Source organism: Bactrocera latifrons, unplaced genomic scaffold (assembly GCF_001853355.1).
Source record: "Bactrocera latifrons isolate USDA-ARS-PBARC rearing strain unplaced genomic scaffold, ASM185335v1 scaffold_601, whole genome shotgun sequence".
In the NCBI taxonomy this organism is placed as follows: Eukaryota; Metazoa; Arthropoda; class Insecta; order Diptera; family Tephritidae; genus Bactrocera; species Bactrocera latifrons.
Genome location: NW_017537270.1, coordinates 74,418 through 95,822, shown reverse-complemented (window position 1 = coordinate 95,822; position 21,405 = coordinate 74,418). Strand labels below are relative to the sequence as shown.

The window sequence follows — 21,405 nt, the reverse complement described above, 5'->3', positions numbered from 1 at the left end:
CTATAAATGTGAAAGGTTATATTAATAAAAATATATTTTATTATAAATGATAAACATTGTAATAAAAGACAAAAGCTACTCACAGTTCAACTAAACTGATAGCTCTGCCTACAGTGCGATGAGAGAAAAGAGTACAATCAACGAACCTGCATCAACAATTTACACAAATGGCATGTAGTAGAAGATCTTTCTATAAAACACTCTTTTCAAAGTAACTCAACGAGAGTACGTTGTACTTTGTTTGGGATTGTATTCAGAAGCATGTATCCATATGTAAATGCGCACACACTCATCGTTTGCATAGTTTGGTGGCTTTGAACTTCAGAGATAGGTAATTGATATATCCATTCATTTTATTTTGGTATATACATACATACATATTTATGTACATATGTATATTTTGGTATATGTATCTACTATGTATGTATATACATATGTAAATCTGAATATAAATTAGCAAAAATTAACTGATAGTAGTAACATAGTTCGGGGCACAATCAAAATTTTCTYAGATTAAAAATTATAACTCTGTTTTGTACTAGTTCCTTCTAAGTTCATTTGTTGCACACATTAATAAGTAGTAGAAAAATGTTCTGCAAAAATTGAAAAAAGGAAATTTACGAAAATTGCAAGTCCCCTCATCTAAGTGACATTTTTATGTACATATGTATGTGTGTATGTATTTGTAAGAATAGTTATACAGAACAAAATCTATCTTTTAGTATGCCGGCCTAGGAATTATAGTTATTTATTTACGCATAAGTGTAAGTATGTATCATATACATATAAACATATATACCTACATATGTAGATATATATATAAATATACATATGAAACACGTATGCATTAAAGTGAATAACTATGTATGTGTCCCCTCTCTCACTATAGCTCTCTCTATACTCCGCAGAAGTGCGAAGATCACTCGTTGAATGGTTGAAAAATACATATAAATATTTGTGTATGCATTGTGTTTAAGTTAATAACCTCAGTCTTTCCCCGTACAAGTCATAGGCTTCCGACATTATTATCTTTGCGCATATAACCGCTTAAGCAAAATAAATAATACGAGTCGGATATTTCAAGAGCACATAAGAGCATATCAGGGTCGGGTTTTACGCTCACAAATATACGCACACTCTACATGAATAGGCGTATAATCATCAGGGTCGTCACTTTTAACTCAGCTCCAACATTGCTCTACGGTGATGCCAACTAAAAGCAATTCGAACCCAACCGTGGCGAACAAGATCCAACATCAGCATTGCTTTTCCTTTCATTGACATACAGCGCTTCATGATGAACGGGTCGTGGATTTAGCGCGGTCGTATTGTGGTTTTATTTTAAACGCGTTAYATTTATTAAAATCTCATCATTATTGTAGTTTGTGTTCGAGTGATTAATTTGTTTTCTATGGTCACATAATAAAATATATGATATTCCAAAAAATGTAATTTTTGTATAAAAATTACTTCATAAATATATTTATATGATTTGTGTAGTCCTTAAAAATGTTAGCTTCTTCAGACGTCCAGCAATTGTTAGTAAAACTGCTGTGGCGCGAACATTAGACAAAAAGTAAAGTGTTACTTTCCAGACAAATTACGTAGTTTCAACTTTAAACCTAAGTGAAATAAAATAGTTTTTACATCCTGAAAATTTTAAAGCAGTTAAGAGAGGTATAATTAACAAAAGCGAAATTGTGTTTATCGTAATACATAATGAAAATGGTTATGTCAGCTGACAGTTCTGACTGTCATATAAGTAGTGAAAGTGCAAGTGCGCGGACTATATTGATATCGCCATCGGAACCTTTGACGTCATCTTTTCGAGATAAAAGTGAATGTCAACTGATTCTCAATACTGAAAGTGAATACGAACGTACATCAGTTATTGCATCGCTTCATGGAAATTCACAGCAGAACTCTAAAAGTCAATCACACTACCATTCGTTTAAACTAAACGAAATTCAACAAAGTGTACCACAAACCTCTCACGCATCTATCTCTACGTCGACATTCCGTGTTATAGCTGGACCATCACATTTACAAAATGCTTTGAATCTACCCCTGAACACAAGTGCATCAACTTATTATCAGCAAAGAAAGATATCACCCAGTTCTTCTGATGATGTTTCTTTGGGAAGTTCTCAAGAAAACCATGGAAACTTCATCCAGCATTCTAATAACCCGTTGATGAAAAACTTGGATGGAATACTGCCGTTTTCCACAAAAGTTCCATGTATAAAAACATCTTTATCACGCATTCCTACCGGCAAAAATGCCCCAAATAATATTACATTAAATACTGGCATAATTTCGAATATTAATAGTCCCTCGACTATAACTACCACAGATTTGGAAAATGGTCGTTTCTCTCCATCTTATTACACCTCATCTCATTCGTCATCTCCTCCCGAAAGTGCCTGTCAAAATCCTAACAATATTTTATATGTAAATAAAAAAACTTGCAACATCAAAAAAAACACTTTTCTGGTTCAACGTTCACATAATAATCAACAAAGCAATGCCCATGAATCGTATATACCACAAAATAATACAAATTTTAATAACTATGTTGCAATGACAACTGATATGACATGTTCCACGGTACATGTTGACAATTACACACAAAACTCTTCATATCCAAATCGTAATGAAGATATATATCAGTTATCTGCTACTAACAATGTCGGTGTTGCGCCAACAGATTCTCGACCTCAGACCCCAGAATATATAAAATCTTACCCTGTGATGGACACAACGGTAGCGAGTTCGATAAAAGGAGAACCGGAGTTAAATATCGGTAAATATAAAATTTATTTGAACCCAGAAGGTTTRTTTATGATTTATATAAGTTGAACGTTAATAGACAATTTTGAGGAAATAGCAGATTTGCTTACTTAATTGGTTGAGAATTGCATATGTCAAGTTGCCATTTAGTCTTTTCTTCATTTAACTACTAATATACTTGATGACAGATAAAATATACATACATATATAGGTATATTCAAGCGAACAAAAAGAGAATAGCTGTTTTATCAGTTTTTTGACTTCTCATTAAAGCGGAAGTTTTGTTAATAATTGTCATTTCAACCGGTTTTATAAAATGTAATTTGTTATTTAAAGAGTCGCAAATGCGATGACTAAGACTGGTTTATTGAGGAATATACCCTTAGAAAATATAAATATATTTGTGTATGCATTTACACCTGGCTATTTATACATTTAAAGTATACTATAATTTTACCAGAATCTATGGAATCGTGATCACCATATTTTATTTGCAATAAAAACCCACATATTTTAAAGTTAAAGTTCAAGTTAGTTACATTTACTCATTTATAGGTGTATATTTATTTATTTGTATTATCGCACTTATTCGAATAGTTGTACAATAACATATCCACTGACGTTTGCCAACGGCAACAGTGGTAACTGCAATTCCATCAGTGTGCTCGTTCATTGAACTGTTTAACCAGCCACTGAGTTGCTCATCGGGTTCATTGCTTTCCATTTATACATATATATATGTACATGTACAGACGTACATGCATAAGTACTGCGCGGTCATGGTAAACGCAGCAGCAACAACAGAGCAGTGCGTTGCACTTGAATACTTGGAGTGAAGCAAGCTTTGTTGTTTTGGCTGGTATCACCACAGTGCCATACATATTTTTATATATGCAGTGTTTTCATTTATCTTATCTTCTTCTTCCAACCTTCAAAAACCTCATCCAGATTGAAAGTGAAACTTTAAAAGTTAACCACTCTTTCAGTTTCTCATGTCAACAACCGAGGGGTAACTTGTATGGCCATACCACTCATCGTAACTTAAAACCGCGAAGTAATTTGACATTTGGTTACTCTGTCTCCCTATTTAATCATTGCAGATGCAAACTTGTAAATTTTCTTTCCAAGTTTACATATACATACATATGTTTGTATGTATGCAAGCAAAACACAATCGAAACTGGTTCAGTTGCATTAGGAGTGTACATATGATTAATGTATTCAGTTTTAACTGTGTATTATACTATGGGGATATTTTGTTCGAGTATATCCCCATAAATATGTGGGTATACTATTTGGAATATGATATCTATTGACATGCTTTGCTTAAACAATGTTTACACATATATATATATAAATATATATATATATTATTTGTGAACAATTACATATACAAAGTTTGTAAGTACATATGTATGTATATTCGTTTGTCATTTTTCTATTGTCATCAATATGAGGTGAATGCACAGTATAATTAGAGAAAGTGTTCATCGCCTTAGCCGCAACTAAATGGAAATTGTTGCTATTATTCGACTTTTTTTCTTTTTTACATGTTTATATGTACATACATACAAGTATAAATAAGGTTTTCCAGGGTATTGGTACGTATGTTTCTATGTGCTACATTTTTGTAGGAGTAAATGGAAAGTTTGTTAGATAACCACTTCCACAGTCACTAAACAAAAGGGAGAACCATAAGAAACATACATATGTACATATTCATGTATGTATATTTTTCAAATTCCAATAATCTTCAAATATAAATTATTTAAAAAATTCGCGTCAAAATTTGAAGTTATAGAACAAATTGTTTGTATTCTCTACTTTGTTTTATATTATTCAATGAATTTTTAACGTTCCATTAAATGTGTTTAGTACTCACATAACGTACACACCCACTTTATAGATATGTAATAAAAGTGTAGAATATATGTATGTATGTATTAGGAATCAAAAAAATATTCATTATGACTTTGTTATCCACCATTTAACTCACATGCGGTCAACGACTCAAAGAGTAACCTCGAAAATACGTTAAACTTTAGTTGACCTCAAGAAGGTTTGCGAACTTGCAAAAAGCTTAAATATAGGAAGTAAATTTAAATTTATAAACATACACATACATGTATATTAAACGTGTTTTAAATAATAAAGTAAGCAAGTCTTCTTTAATTCTTTTATATTTATACATATGTTGATCATATGATATTGCTTGTAATTTTTTGTGAGATCATTGGCAAATACTATGTATATATGTAYATATGTACATACATACATACTTCTGTACAACTGAGGTAGTATATTTCATTCGAAACTTCAAAATAGTGAATCCCAAGGTTAGTGTTTTTGTTTATTTCCATGCTATTGCCCCTAAATATAATATATTTACCCTTTATTACCACACAAGAACAAAAGCACAAGAAAATAAGCAAACGTTCCGATGCTGCCAGTAGCATGCGGTATTTATTTTTATTTACGCTGACGCAAATATTCATTACCTAGTAATTATAGAATGAAAATGTTCCCACTCACTACATACATTGTTTTTATTGCATTATATATGTACATGAATAAATTGAATATCTAAAGAATAAATAATAAAATTAAGTGTCAGCTTAGCCGCCCATAATTTTAGTGAATATATGTATGTACATACATACATATGTACAACGTATACATGGTGTACAATGATTTTTCAAGTTCAAGGCAATTTTTCTATTATGAATGAATCAAGTTACATGCGTTGGACTTTTGCGAGCAACAAACTAGACTGACAACTTTCTTCTTTCTCATTCCAATACAATACATATGTGAAAATAAAATCATACACATACATACATATAAATATGTGTATACATCAACTTACATGAGCACAATTTTATTTTTGTTTGAGGCAAATTTTAAGAGCCAATGACGATCATTAAGATTATTACTATTTAAGCTTTCTTGTCTGTGTGGATATGTATAGTTTTATTACAGATATTTGTTTATGGTACACCATCTCAAACATTTCAAAGCTCATTTAAACATAATTACTCTTTAATGAAGAAATTATGCAAATATGTTGTAACGTTTTTATAAAGAGGATAATTTTTAATAATTTCTATTAAAGATAAATACTAAAACTACATTTTAGTCAAAAGTTTTACAAACAAAAAAATTTATTATTTCTTACCTTACAGAATTTGATGGTACAACAGTGCTATGCCGCGTCTGTGGTGATAAAGCGTCTGGTTTTCATTACGGTGTACATTCCTGTGAAGGTTGTAAGGTAAGTAAGTTTTTAGAAATATTATAATGAAAAATAAATATAATAATTTATTCGCTAAACTAGGGTTCTTTTCGCTTGTGCTCATGCATTTATGTACAAATATTCTGTCTCATAGAAGTTTATTAAAATACATATGTATTTAAGCATATGAATTTCAAAGATTAAGCAATGTAAAACACTTCTGAACTAAATTGACATTAAAAGGTTTATTTTAGAAATTTACTTATCCTTTAAGGACTGCTCCGGCACATCGAGCATAACCGAACATTCGTCCTTCCTTGAGAATGAAGATATATTCATAATTATAAAAGTATGGGCGGATATACATATGTATAGCTTAGATTACTTTTATTTAACCATTTTAACCATTCATACAAATACACATCCTTTATTATAGAACAAGTTTGAAGGTTAATATGACCTTTTGGTTTACGTATTTAGTACTAATTAGGAAGTATGAAACAGGTTTAGCTTATCGAATATTTCAAAGTAGTATCAGATTCGCACTCGTTTAGTGAAGTTGTGTCTAGATGTGTATTTACCTAAACGAATTCGCGTAAACGTGTGTGAATAATAAGATAATCAAGTGAATGACTAAATAAAAGACCTTCGCGGGTTTATTGGCATTTGCTTTTGAATTGTCAGATATTCTTTCAAATTTTATAAAATATTGTTTTTTTATGTATGGAGTATTCCTTTACTTCAAAATATAGTGTATCACGGATTCATATCTAGTTAAAATAGTCTCCAAAATTCCAAAAATATATAAAAAATTGTAATTCATTCTTATAGAGCAGAGAATAATACATACGTAAGTATGCATATTCGAGTATATCCTGCACTAAACGTTTTAGTGTTCTATAGTTCGATCCACAGGGAGTATAATTTCTGTGCTTGTATAGAGATTTTTTAAGTTGTTCACCTGCAATTCCAAATTCGGTTTTTACTTTAGACTCCACGACATTAGTAATCACACATACCCGTTTATGAATTAACACTCGAAAATAATACTTATATGTGTACATATCATACATACATAACTCAACATATTTCGCTGAGATTCATATATGTATATAGTTGCCTACTGATTTTGTCAGTTTTGCCCCAGCAAGCGTGGCGGTAATTGACCAGGCATGATGTTAATGAACTCATTCAATGTCAATTTTTTATATATAATTATGTAGAAGAAGTATATAAAGAGATTCGTGAGAATAGGAGCAAAACGTATTAGTAGTAGTAAAAGAGTATGACCAAAGTTTGTGTCGGAGAGAATAGCAAACAYGAATGTGTGCATTAAATAGTGTGCTCTCAAACAGGGTGCTTTTGTTGTGCATTGACATTAGTACATATGCTCTAAAACTTCTTACAAATAAGTTTCTAAAAATATTATTATAATTACAAAGAGAGTTTTTACCGATGCATTTAGTCCTACTTTACAGACTTAGTAATAAGTTTAATAAAAACCAGTAAAACAATCGTTTCATTATAAGATTTTTAAAGACAAAATAATGATATCAAGTTATATTAATAATTAACTGTCTGACCTAAATCATATTTTTTATATAATAATATCAATTATTATTAAAATGATGTCCCCAAAAAAGTTCAAAGCTTTCGCAATTAATTGCTTTCCCATGTGCACATTTGTGTATCGTATAAGTATATACACTATAAATGCTCGAGTGATACTGTGGATTACAATAATATAAATATGCATATATCTATATACATACATGCATACATATATATAACTACACAAAGTAGTATATTCATACATTCTTACAATGTATGTATGTTCATATGTAAGCGAATATGTATACAATTGTAAAAGTGATTCCAAAGCTTGTGAACTTCGCAGCCCTGTATCACAATAAACAGTTCAATGCACTTGGCCATTTGTGTCATCAACCTCTTGCATTTATTTAGGTTAGGCACAGTATGGCATAAAATGTGTTCGACTCAATAGAATTGCATCGTACTCTCTTGAGCTTGAAAAGGTGCTCATTAATGTTCATGAAAAAGGAGTCAAAAATAGAGAACGTGAGAGACATTTTAAGAGTTGGAATGAAGTAGTGATATTGTTAAAGAATTTTATTTGTAAGGCGTATGTGATAGGTATGTGAGTATTGAATTCATACTCACGAATGCATACATAATGCTAAGAGTTGGATATGTCATCATTGAGAAAGACTACATTTGTATAGAGAGTGTTCGCTTCGTGTGCTGTGGATGAAAAGTAATTTAACAACTACTAATCTATGTTTTATATTTTAGCATAAATTTAGGGGCAGACATGCGTATAAGTGAATCCAACCAATGCTTTTATGGCTCAAAACCCCTTGCGATATACTATGAGAAATATTTTCTCTACCATTGAATTCACGCATTTAAAAACATATGTACATATACTGCAATCAATACGGGTGTCTAGAATTAAATAAATTTATTACATAATTGAATGAAATATACATATGTATGTATATGAAATATAGTATATCATACAAAAAGTAATATAAACATACATATGTGCCGCACATTTTCAAATCGGCGAACTTACACGATTATTAAGTATTATGTAATAAAATAATTTTCCCACAAAATTTATAATGAATGTCATTCATTTCATCTGCTCGAAACTAACATGGACACACTACTTGCATTTTCCAAAACTTTTGGTCTAGTAAATAAATATGTGGTTAAGTAGTATGCATACATACATAGTTGTATATTGTACACATAGATWCCTAAGTTTATTTTTAAATAGACGTAAAAATGTATAATCAAGAACATGTATCCGTTTGTGTAAGGCATTAATTTGCAATGGTTGTTGCCCAATAACTGTCAAATACCAATACGTACTATGCACGTATAAACATGCGTGTAACATTGCACATTTTACAGTGTGCGAAAGTCATTGCACTCTGCGGTACTTTCGGGCAACAGCAAGACTGTTTCATACTGCATTCTCTACCGTAGTCACTCGTCGTCATTGTTGCGGCAAGAGGCACTATATGTACTTGCATACTTACATATGTACATAAACTTTTCTCATAAAAACACAGGCGGTTTGAGAGGTTGATGGCTGCTTATTGGTGACATGACTTTAACACATTCAAAAAAATTCTTATTGACTCTAATTTGATAAAGGGGACCTTACAAGCTATAAGTCACTTTCGAACGACTTATTGATATACATACATACACATGTAATATGAACATAACAAAATATGTCAATAAATTTATATTGTAAACAACTTTTGCACAAAATATTCGTTGCGCCTCTACAAATAATACAGATACATACATATGTATATAGTACACTACGATGTAAACCTTACTAGTCTAACTCAAGATTAAATTAGTAACTTAACTTAACTTAGTAAGAATTTTTAAAACATATCCCAAGCATCTTTAAAGCACTGTTAATGATAAATATTTTGTAAATGCTATAAGTATTTGGAAATTTGCCGAAAATTTTCCTTTAGGGTCGAATTGATTTGGAGAAGAGCTGCTTTGCATGCGCATGGATTTTCTCCTCACAGCCATCACACGCTCTTCATTGAGTAGTTGCAGTTTCGTATATTTTGCATATGTATAAAGAAGTATGTATATACGTAGGTGTATTTACTTGGAAAGCTATGTTCTTTCCCTGCAACATATAGTCAATGTGCATTTGTGTAGAAAATCTTATAAGTGTTGGTGAGGTGAGTGAACGCAGCCGACCCGACCAAGCTGCGCATTTTTATCTTCTTTACATAAAAATACATACATACGTAAATAAGTATATACATATTTACTGGGGTTAGACATTTTTTAATCAGTCTTTTCAGAATTTCTATATCTAACACTATTATTAAATTTAGGAGGCTTAACCTTGTAAAATTATTTTTTACTAGTCGCCCTATTCTAACCAAACAAATGAATCGGCTATACATAATAATTACAATTATATTTATATAAACAAATATTTATTTATATAGTTGTATGAGTATTCCCAAATGTTATAATTATAATAGAGGAAACCAGATTTTATCGGAATTTCGTAAGTGTGCTAAGCAAAGTTCAGTTTTCATGAGCTACCAATTTTCTTACAATTGAGACCTACCTTAATGCTAAGTCGATCTTTGGGTGCAATGCCTGGTAAGTAGGTCAAGTAAATAGCAACCCCCGGCAGAAAAGGAAAATTAGCACAATGAACTTTTTTGATTTCACCTTGAGCGTTGTCGCCAAGCAAAGCAAATACATAGTTTATAAACTCTTGAATTGATTATGTAATACATTAAAGGTGACATTATAAAAGAATATTAAAAGATATATGTAAATAAAAAAGTACCAGAAATTATGCGAGGAAATATCAAGTGCGTTTGCACATTTGCACATATTTGTTTATGTATATGGTCGCTTTTAATGAGTTTCTACAATCTTTTTGTGAATTTTAAAAGTAAAGTAAAATGTTTTTTCTATACAAAAAAGTAACTTGCGTTCAGTTTATTMATATTATATATTCCTATAGCCAAAGTGAAAAAGCTCCAGATTGCTACTCAATTCTATAAAATTACTCAAATTTATGTGTAAGTATTGTGATGTACTTATACTCGTATATGCGCTTCTGCTGAGCGCAGCTCTCTCAAACTGAACATGTAGCTACAATCTCTGCAACTATTGTCCGCTAGTTATCTCGGCTAACGAGGCCGAAATGGAACTGTGTCCATCGTTGAGGTAAATGAACTTTGTCTGTTGCAAATTAAACTAATGTTTGAGCATTTGCATGGAGGACATTTTTTATATACACATACATGTATGTATGTATATTAACTTTAATATATACAAACACTCATTTGTTTATATGAATGTATGTTTTCACACATCTATTGCTCCAATGGCAATCTACTGGGACTGCCATATGACGTCAATGGTAAAATTCTTAACGTAGACATACAGTTTTTCACTATTATACGTCTATCCAATATATGTGCAGTATGTGAATGCACATTTGTACATAMATATATGTATGTATTTTTGGGGTTAGATGGGTAAAATTCAAACCATAGCACAAGTAAGTCATTGAACGCTAATTATATTAATTTATATCAACTAAGTATACTTATGTGGAATAATCATTTTTAGTTTTTAGTAATGAATCTCTCTTGTCAGAATATCAATAAATGTGTGAATTAGTATTTGTAGTACAAGAAAAATGTTAACCACACATCTATGTTGAATAAAGTTTTATATTAATTGTTACGACTATGTGGAATAAATCCTCTTACTTTCCTCCCAAACTTGTTTATAGTTTAAATGCACAATCACACATYAATATGTATATAATAGTATTTCTCATTGAAGTTTGCGTACATACATATGTATGTACATATGTATACGTATAGTCTTTTATTAAGAAAAATGGTTTACCAAGGCGAAGTAAGCGGAAAAAAGCACATGTTTGCATATACTTTCATTGAAACTCTAATTAACAAAGTTAAATTTATTCCTTTCTTTCTTTTCGATAATTTAAGTATTCTTTCTTATTCGTTTTGCCCTTTTCATGACATTGTAAAACTAAATCTTTTATTTTGGCATCTATAATTTTACTTTATTCCCCCGATACTCACTTAAAACATTATATTTGATACTCAGTTAAACAAAATGTTTTATAAATTCATTAACAATCTAATATGCATTTATTAAAAAAGTTGTTTTTTTTGCAATTGGCGTAATAAATGTCGGCATCCTTATACGTCCATGCGTACTTTATAAGGGTAGGTATTTCTTGTGTCCTGCACGGACATTAACACTACAATAGCCTACACTTACAACAAACTAGACCCGTAGACATTAGAACATGGTWGTTAGTTTGCACTTGGGCTGTTGGCTGAAAATTATTTTGCTATGCAAAGGAATAAACATTCTTCTATAAAAGACTATAAGATACGAATCTACTCAAGGTATGTAGAGAATCGATCAATGTTATATTCTATATTTTGAAGCTTGAAAAAGCATTCTAAATGAAAAGGGATAACAATAATAATAGCGTTAAATCATAATCTACGTATGTATATTAATCCTTTGAAGTATATTGAAAAATCCTTTATTACACATATATGAAATTAAATATATTTTTTCCCATAATTGCATTGTTGTTCATAACTGCTAAAAATTCTAGTTTTTTCTGTTATCTTTATAAATATTCATACCACGAGATTGTGCAGTGTGCACTTTACTATTCGTTTCTATGTCATTGACCGTTCGTTAGCTAAAGTGAACCCTGGTTGCATATTTGCTCTCTTCAGATATCTCTAACAATTACATTTTTTCTTCGCGCTCTCCCTTCAGTGCATACTGGTAGGCTCTCACTTGATTATTTTTCGCGTAAACTCTAGAACATCGTTCTTCTGCATACTTACATATGTACATGCGCATGTATTTGTTTGAATGCATACATGGATTATTACATTTGCTCAAGCTGGTTCAGACAAGAGATATATGAATGTATGTACGCCAGTGCACCAGCAAAAAGTGTGTTGCAATAATGCAATGATATTGTAGGTGTGAGTAATTAAACTCATACCATGAGAATGAAAATGTTTCTCATTTAATACATTGGGAGCCAGAATATTATGGACGTCGAAGCAAAACAAATACGACGAATATGCAAAGCTAACTACTCGTTCATATTCGTAAACATACACGAATACACGAAAGTATATTATTATGTAGACTAGTAAATGAGCTAAATTGAATGGGTATAGGCACTGAGCGAACGAACGAGCTCCATATTTCGAGGTTGCTGACCGAGAATTAGGTCACGACAATGATGGAGTTCGTTGAACTAATATAAGCAACAATGACAACGCCGTCATCACACTCTTGATTTGCTGGTCGCATTGCATCCCCATGAATTTCATACTAGGTGTGTACATCGTCATGAACAACATTTTTTTTAAATCATAATTTTAACAAAGTAAATCACTCGTTGGACAATTGTATTTTTAACTAATTAGAATATTAACTTATTTATCCCGTCTAATGTATCAACGAATATTGATAATTTAAACTGGAAACATACATTTAGATACATATGTATGTATATACATAACTATGTACATATAACTTATACACACATGAAAATATTGAAAAAGGTGTTCTTAATAAAATCGGCAATTACGTTCCCTCTAAAATAACATTTTGCAATTACGAAAAGCCCGATACTTGAATGCTTGATATTGGTTATTACGTCAAAGAAACAAACTCAACATATTCAACTCAATTTAAAAAAGCACTCAACATTAGATAGTTGATTTGAGTTTTTTGAGTTCATTTGGGGGTCATTGCTCGCAGCTAGCTAGCTTGGAACGAAGACGCTAACAATAGCAAGAGCAACTACAACAGTGATTCGTGTTGTTCAGAGCACGACAACGAATAAACAATTCGAGGTTGAGTTGAGCAAGTCATTCGCAATTCGTCTGTCAAACGTTACGGTTCAGTATATGTGCGAATATTTTGAAACATTTTCTGTTAAGAGAGATTTTAGTGAATATTTGTATAAAACAAAAAAAAAAAACAACTTCCAATAAAGTTTTGTTGACAACCAATTTGCTACAATGCACTCCAAACATATTCAGTGATTGAACTTACAACCCAACGCGTAATGCCCATCGTACAAAAATAGAATAATTAGGAAGGCAATATTTTAAAACTGAAACGTTTTTATGAAATTAAAGCCGTAATAACTTATAAAAAAGTTCTTAAACCCTTGTTCAAGTGAAACGTGAAAACCAACGATAAACTTATCGCTAATTTGTAGTTGGCGGGAAATTTCCTCTAACAAACCAAAAAGACTCTAAGTAAAAGTTATACTTAATCAGAAATATGTTCCTTATAATAATATTTTTCTTATAAAATCAAGTTTGGATTAAATATATAAATTTTGTCGATATGGTTTGCGCTACACAAGAAGTAAATGGCAATGAACGCCAACAGCAACATCAGCGGCAACCTATTCAACTACAACATATACCAGAAACATCACAGCCTCGGCAATTAAAATCACTTGCCATACAACCTACCGAGACCCAATTCCCGAAAATAGTATTGTTGTCAACATCTGCAACAAATATAAATCAAAACAACTTTACACAATCCACTAGTAGTAGGCAGTTAAAGCAACAGCATTCTGCTTTAGTAAAACTTTTAGAGTCGGAGCCCATAACAAAAAAAATAGTAACCAAAAACACAGATACGAATATTGGTAATGCTGATCTTCTGATCAAGCATGAACTAAATGTAAAACAAAATGATCATGATTGTTTAAATCTTAAAAAGAAAAATGAACAGAAGCAACAACAATTTATTCACAATGCTTCTGCAACTCAATGTAAAAGACTGAAATCAAATGGGATTAATCATCCTTTACTAGTCGAACATACAACTACAAAAAATCACAGTGTGAAAACAGGAACTACTTGCAGTTTTACTATAAATGCCATTTATGAAACAAAAACACAAGATCGCGTGGATGGTAACGAGAATAATTGTGTGAATAAATTCAAATGTAGAGATTTAGGGGATGATGACCACGAAAACAAATTTAAAGAAAGAAYAGCAAATACGCCCCTCCACACCAAACTATCGATACCACAAACGGATGTGGCGACTTTTAACTCAAGTAATGATTTCTTTGAGCAGTGTGAGTGTCCTTGGAAAAAAATACGATTTGCTAGAGAATGGAAGCAACGTGAACAACTACAAAAAAGAAAGCAACCAGAGTTACAGTCAGTTGAAGGCTCGAAACAAATTTTGACTGATGAAAAATTAGAATCTAATGATGGAAATAAAGAAGGCGATAATACTATTTTAAATTCAAAAGGCATGGTGACAACACCTGAATTTGTCTTGTCCAAGAAAACAGAAATTGAAATAACTACACTTTTGAAACAGCAACAGCAATTTCGACGTGATAGTTCTGATAGCAATTCTTCCTTACTAAGCAATTCCAGTACTCAATCTACTACAAGTGTTAACTTTTGTACATGCACGCCACAGCAACTAAAGTACCAACAAGAGAGTGTGTATGGAAACGATACAAGTTCTTCATTTTGTCAATTTAGTGATAATGATAATACCGAAATTGGGTGTGATGATGAACTTTGTATGGTTCATAATACATCACACCAGCAATCACAACTTGAACAATCGGCAATGAACGATCTTTGTCAACAGTTTGATGATAATTTAGAAACATTTACTAATTTTACACCTGAAGTAGATTCAAAAAGTGTACTAAATAACGATTTACTGACTTCAGATGTGAAAAACATTTCACATAATCCCAGTTCTTATAAGTTTGATGCAGAAACAGGAGTACCTGATGTACGTTATATTTAATTATTTTATATATGTATATTGTTAGAAAATTTATTTGTAAAACGCAAACTGCTTATGAACTGCTTATTAATTTGATTTTTTTACAATTCCAGGGATTTTTCCGGCGCTCTATTCAGCAAAAAATTCAGTACCGTCCGTGTACTAAAAACCAACAATGTAGCATTTTACGAATTAACCGTAATCGCTGCCAATATTGTCGGTTAAAAAAATGCATTGCAGTAGGAATGAGTCGTGATGGTAAGTAATATTTAGATGTAAATTAATTTGCGAAATTTTGATAAAATAATTTACATATTGTACGGTATATTTATATACACATATATATATGGAAGTAAGCAAAGAAATGTAAGTACATACATACATATGTGCATAGATATATACTAAACCATTGCACATACTCATATCTGGTTTATTAAAAACGATTGCAATACAAATAAGAGATTGACTCTCACTTTAAGATGGTATGCTTTACAATACTTTTTAAGTCGTTCATTCCCTATAAACGCGAACGAAATATATTAACATTATGCATACACCCGTACGACATACTGAAAGAGAGCATGAACTATATATAATACAACTAATACTGTTTCTCCTAACAGATATCTCTCATTCACTCTTCGTAGACTTTAATGCGAGGAATACTGAAATACTGATTTTATAAACTGATGCATATGTACATGCAAATACATATGGGTATGCGATCGTACGCAATCATGAGCCTAAGCTACATGTGTATGCACCGGCCATGAGTTCGTTGACCAACCATGAACGAATTTTTTAAAGCAATGACAATAAAAGCAAAATCATTACGAATTACAATTAAGCACACACAAGTATGTATATTATAATATTATATATGTACATATGTATATGGATTTGTAGAAATTCCTAGACGAAGCCTATATAAAAAGAAGTTATTTATCGTATAACAGATCAGATATCAGATATGTAGGTAGATACGTATGTATGTAAGTTGCAGTAAATTTTTGAGGTACAGGTATGATTATATATTTTAAATGTACATAATTTAATTGGATTCTTTATAATTTGTCTCACTTTAATATTGATAATTTACAGCTTATTTTCTATGATTTTTATCCATTAATCTTTCGCCATAAATCTTTCACAAAGTTGTGAGAAATTAGAGGTAATTTTACTTTACTTTTTAAAGCTGCGAGTGCAAGTATTATATAAGAATGTATCTTGAACATATCCCTGTAACTTATACCCTATAACATTTTTTAGCAGTTATCATTTGTTATTAATTTATAGGTATGTACATATATACATACATACATATATAGATATACAAAAATCTTGAGGGTTATATGAATCTTAATTGCATGATATGTATTGACGACATATGTACGTATATAAATTATTTATACATATGTACTATATACTCATATGTAACTATATACATATAATAAATAAACACTTTCACTTTTCCCATTTGCTTTTGAAATAAAAATGTTGATATGTATTGTATGATGCGTAACAAATATGCTAGATTATGTCGTATACATGATACAAACAATAGTCGAAAATTGTATCACTTATTTTTAGAATTATAATAAGTGTAAACAACCAAAGTTAGAGATGATGAATCATATAATTGTAGATGYTTTTGCATTCAAATTTGTCCTTTCGTAAAATATTTAAAGTTAACTTTTTATAAAGAATCCAAAATTTTTTGCAACCAAGATGTCGTTTTTTTCTAATGACTATTGATTATCGCATATCCGAAATGAAATCGAAATTTTTACTTACACACTAATACACCTTCATTGTTATAAAAATGAAACGAGTGGTAGGAGCGAAAGTTTTAATGATTTTTAACATCATATAAAAGACCTGGATGAACGGTTGCTGTTGGACTTTCGACACTTACAATTCCAATCGTTGTTATAGCAATTTAAACCTTACACAGTTTAGCTCAAGCAACTCGCCTACACAACAATATTATTCAATTTCACTCCACCTCTCTCTTTTGCTTTTTTGAATTTGAGTGATTGCTGCGTTGTACGATAGGTCGACGTCATTGCTTGCACGAGTTCATTGTCCGCATCTGATGTTCGTAACTCTAAAACTAGGTCAACCATTTTTGTTTGCCATCGCAATGCATACGGTAACTTGGTCTTCGTTTACAATTATTGGTTGAATTATAACCATACAATTGCGGGAGACATTGTAAAGTATACATATGTATGTATGTACTCGTAAATGGAGACATTCATATATAAATATCAATGCATATGCAAATATGTTTTTATACATGTACATATAATATATACATACAGTATCTGCTTACTCAATAATCAATTACGATTGAGTTAAGCTCGAGGTTAAGTTCAGAACTAGCACAACTATTCAATATCCATTTTTATTACTAGAGTATTTGAATAATTGTTATTTCAAACAAAAACTTTATAAAATTTAAATTTCCTGCAAATTTTTAAGCTACATACATACATACATATGCACATTTTTGCCCACACATGTTGAGAAAATAAACTTGTTTCAGGTAATCGGTATACTTAACTTACATCCATATGTAGGCACATAAAAAATACGTATGGACATGCATAAGCAGTTTTATTCCCGCGCGTTTTCTCTTTGTCYTAGCATTCGTAATATGACTTGGGTTTCAGATTGGATGTACAAACAAATGTAACGTGTATGTTTGTATATTAATATGTATGGTTGTGTATAAAATAGGTCGAACCTTCAAAAAGTTCATTTACCTCAGATACGTAACTTTATCAAATGAAACATAGTACAACCTAAATGAACAACCTCTAGTCGSAAAACGAGAGAGTTGCTATACGAATGAGAGAAGGCCAACCGAATGAACGACCGAACGAATGGCTGACGAGTTTTTGAGTGATTTTTAAACTAATGCAAATGCACCGAAACCATTTTACTCAAATTATACTTTCGATTTTCTTGGTGAAGTAAAATAAAACAAATGTGAATTGTGCTAACTTCTCACTTCTAGAAGTATCTCAATTCTAAAAGTATCTAAGGAACCTGTTCGGTGTCAGTATGTCCAGATTATTTAGCTTAAAATATATGTACAGATTGTGTTGCAGTGGATTGTGTTGGGAAAAAACTATAATACCGCCTAATTTTAATAAGTTCTTATATGTATGCATTTATTTATGCTGTTACTTAAAATTTCAGAAGTTCTTTACATTATACCATATACAAGTCACAATATTCCATTAATATTTATTTTATAGAAAATATAAAATAATATTTTTAAGCAAAGACTTCGAGATGAAAAACGTATACTGTTATGTACAAAAATATATTTTTTGAAATCTTACAGTAAATTTGTGCTCATGTCATTGACTATGCATTTGAGCTAAACGGCGTCCAAAGCTCCCAACTCAAAGCGCAGTAGTTACATGCATATGTACTTATATGTATGTATAAGTGCGGGCATAACTAAAGCCTACCTACGTTGATTCTGATGTATAGAACAAAAATAACCTCTCTTTTTCACATGTTGAGCGGTTGAGTACGGCTGTAATACATATTCATATATGTATGCAGATATAATTTTGAATAGTTCATGTAATTTTTTATTATTTTAAAGTGTTTATGTATTTTCATATGGCTAAACATATACAAATTTGTAGATATGCACATATTACCGTGTATTCGCAACAAAAATACTTACATGTGCATATATATGTATACTAACAGCTATATTTAAATGCTTTCTCAACTGTTTGCGTCGCCTTCAATAGCCATTGCTTTGTCTTGGGAGTGCGGCGACATTTATCTGGGTCATGTACGGTCATTCACTTTTGTTGATTGCAATCAAACGTGCAGGCAGGCATACATACTTAGTTACTTATCTCGAAGAGTGTTCTACATTTATGTGGCAAAGAGCGTAATATCTGTATGTATGTATATGTGATTTGGTCAATACAATATGTACATATGTATATGCACTGCATATATTTAGTTTTGGTAAGTGTTTGATTCAGCAAAATATTTTATTTCATAGATTCTCCTATAATTAAGAATTTTAAAAAACATAATGATAAATTTAATAACTTAAGAGCATTATTAATTTACCTAAACTTAAACTAAACTTAATTTTTATGCATACTTAATCCAAATTACTATGGGATAAATAATATACATATGTATGTCTATATAAATATGCATTATATAAACAAGAGTATTTATTTATGAGTGGAATTGAAATAACTTTTACATTATTCTCTTCCTTAAAATAATTTATTGTATTTGCTACGTATTACATATAAATACATATGTATGAATGTATATAGACATAGTAACAAAAAAAATATATTTTCAATAGTTTATTAACTTAGAAAATAAACTTTCCAAAAAATAACCACAGCAGGGTAAAAATACATGTACATATATATATGTATGTATGTATATACATTTATTTGTTATATGCTTTGTAAACAGCGAAAAGACACCGTAAAATTGACTACTTTCACTTTTACTTTCTTTCTTTAAAATATAAAGAGTGAAGTACTAAAAAGCTCGTCAAGAGATAGAAACGGAGAGTTCAAAAACCTAATATTCGATGCATTTAATTCGTAAAGATAGATTTACAAACATACAAATGTATGTACATAAAAAACTTAGTAATAATATCATAATATATGTGAAACAACTACACTTGAACATGTATTATTAACAAGGGAGTATATATTAAAAAGAACACTTTTTAGGTACACAAAACATTTATCACCTCGTCAGGCACATACATATTAAACCAAGAAAATTAGTTATTTGTTGAAATGGTTGAAGTGTTAAGCCTGCATTAATAGTATACTATAAAAAACTGAATCAAAAAATTACATTAATATTTAATTGAATTTACTACAGCTGACACTGGCAGTAAGATACGATGGTGAGAAGCTTTTTAATGATATGCAAAGCTTTAGTTTTCTGTTCTCACAATTTCAAAAGTCTACAGAAAACTCTCTTAATCGTGGTGGAATATATTACTTTATGGTTAGGTTCATTAAATATGAAAATTATAGTTACTTTAACTTTTATTTAATAAAAAAAACTGAATATGTTTAGGTTAGTTTATTGCAATATCATTTACAACTTGTTTGTTGACCACAAATTACGATATCATTTATACTGATGTCAAGAAAATATTTTATAGTCTCTTCATGCGTGAAATAAGAGTACTTATAAAATAAGAGAAATACGAAAGAGAGTAAAATTATTGTTCTCTTATTTGAATGCCACCAATCTTATCGGTCAGTTTTTTTGTTTATGTACATACATAAGCGGCATTATAAGCTTTTTAAAGTTCAGTTACCACGTTTTTTAAGTGATTTATTTTTGTGTGGTAAAGTGAGGAGATGGATTCTCCTCTTTTGGGGTCTTTATATTTTTACTACATAAGAGTACTATGAGAAAAGTTTCTTTGAGCGCTACCCTTGCTTCTGCATCAGCTTTAATGTATTATGTATCTCATATTTTGTTTTCGTCCATACTGTCTTATGGGTATATTCATAACATGTTTCTGATTTTTACAGTTAGTCGCGTTCGAAACCTTGTCGAGTTTTGTCACGTTCTGATTCAGTGGTTGCTTGCAAGCCAATAAAATATTAAAGCACAAACTAAAAAAAAAAAAACGAAGAAATAATCGTTTAACGTTAACGTACAAAAAATTATTGTGCTGTATATCTATTAATTTTTTTAAGAATAAATGCAACGTATATATATGTAATAGAGTTCACTTGTGAAATAAACAAACGCCAAATTTGTGTATAGTTCTCATTCACAAATAATGTTATGAATATACAACAGTAACATTACGTGCTCATGAACAAAATCAAATTGAAAAACATGACAAAATCTAAAATTTAAAATTTAAAAACCCGTTTCCTTTTTTAATTTAATATGTGTTTAAATAATTATTCGTGTTTCTAAAATGTTGTAAA

At 30.6% G+C, this 21,405-nt stretch overlaps 1 protein-coding gene across 4 annotated transcripts in view; it reads left to right on the top strand.

The window, feature by feature from the left end:
- The window catches only part of LOC108975060 (ecdysone-induced protein 75B, isoforms C/D), a 44,544-nt gene that overhangs the window by 14,508 nt on the left and 8,631 nt on the right, over window positions 1-21,405 (top strand). For 2 of the 4 annotated variants that reach the window (XM_018943316.1, XM_018943319.1), the window contains 2 exons: window positions 5,973-6,061; window positions 15,538-15,682. In XM_018943316.1, coding sequence (XP_018798861.1) covers window positions 5,973-6,061; window positions 15,538-15,682 — 234 coding nt within the window. Of the gene's footprint in view, window positions 1-1,269; window positions 2,804-5,972; window positions 6,062-13,531; window positions 15,431-15,537; window positions 15,683-21,405 lie in introns of those variants that run through there. The other 2 variants (XM_018943318.1, XM_018943317.1) reach the window with 2 other exon arrangements.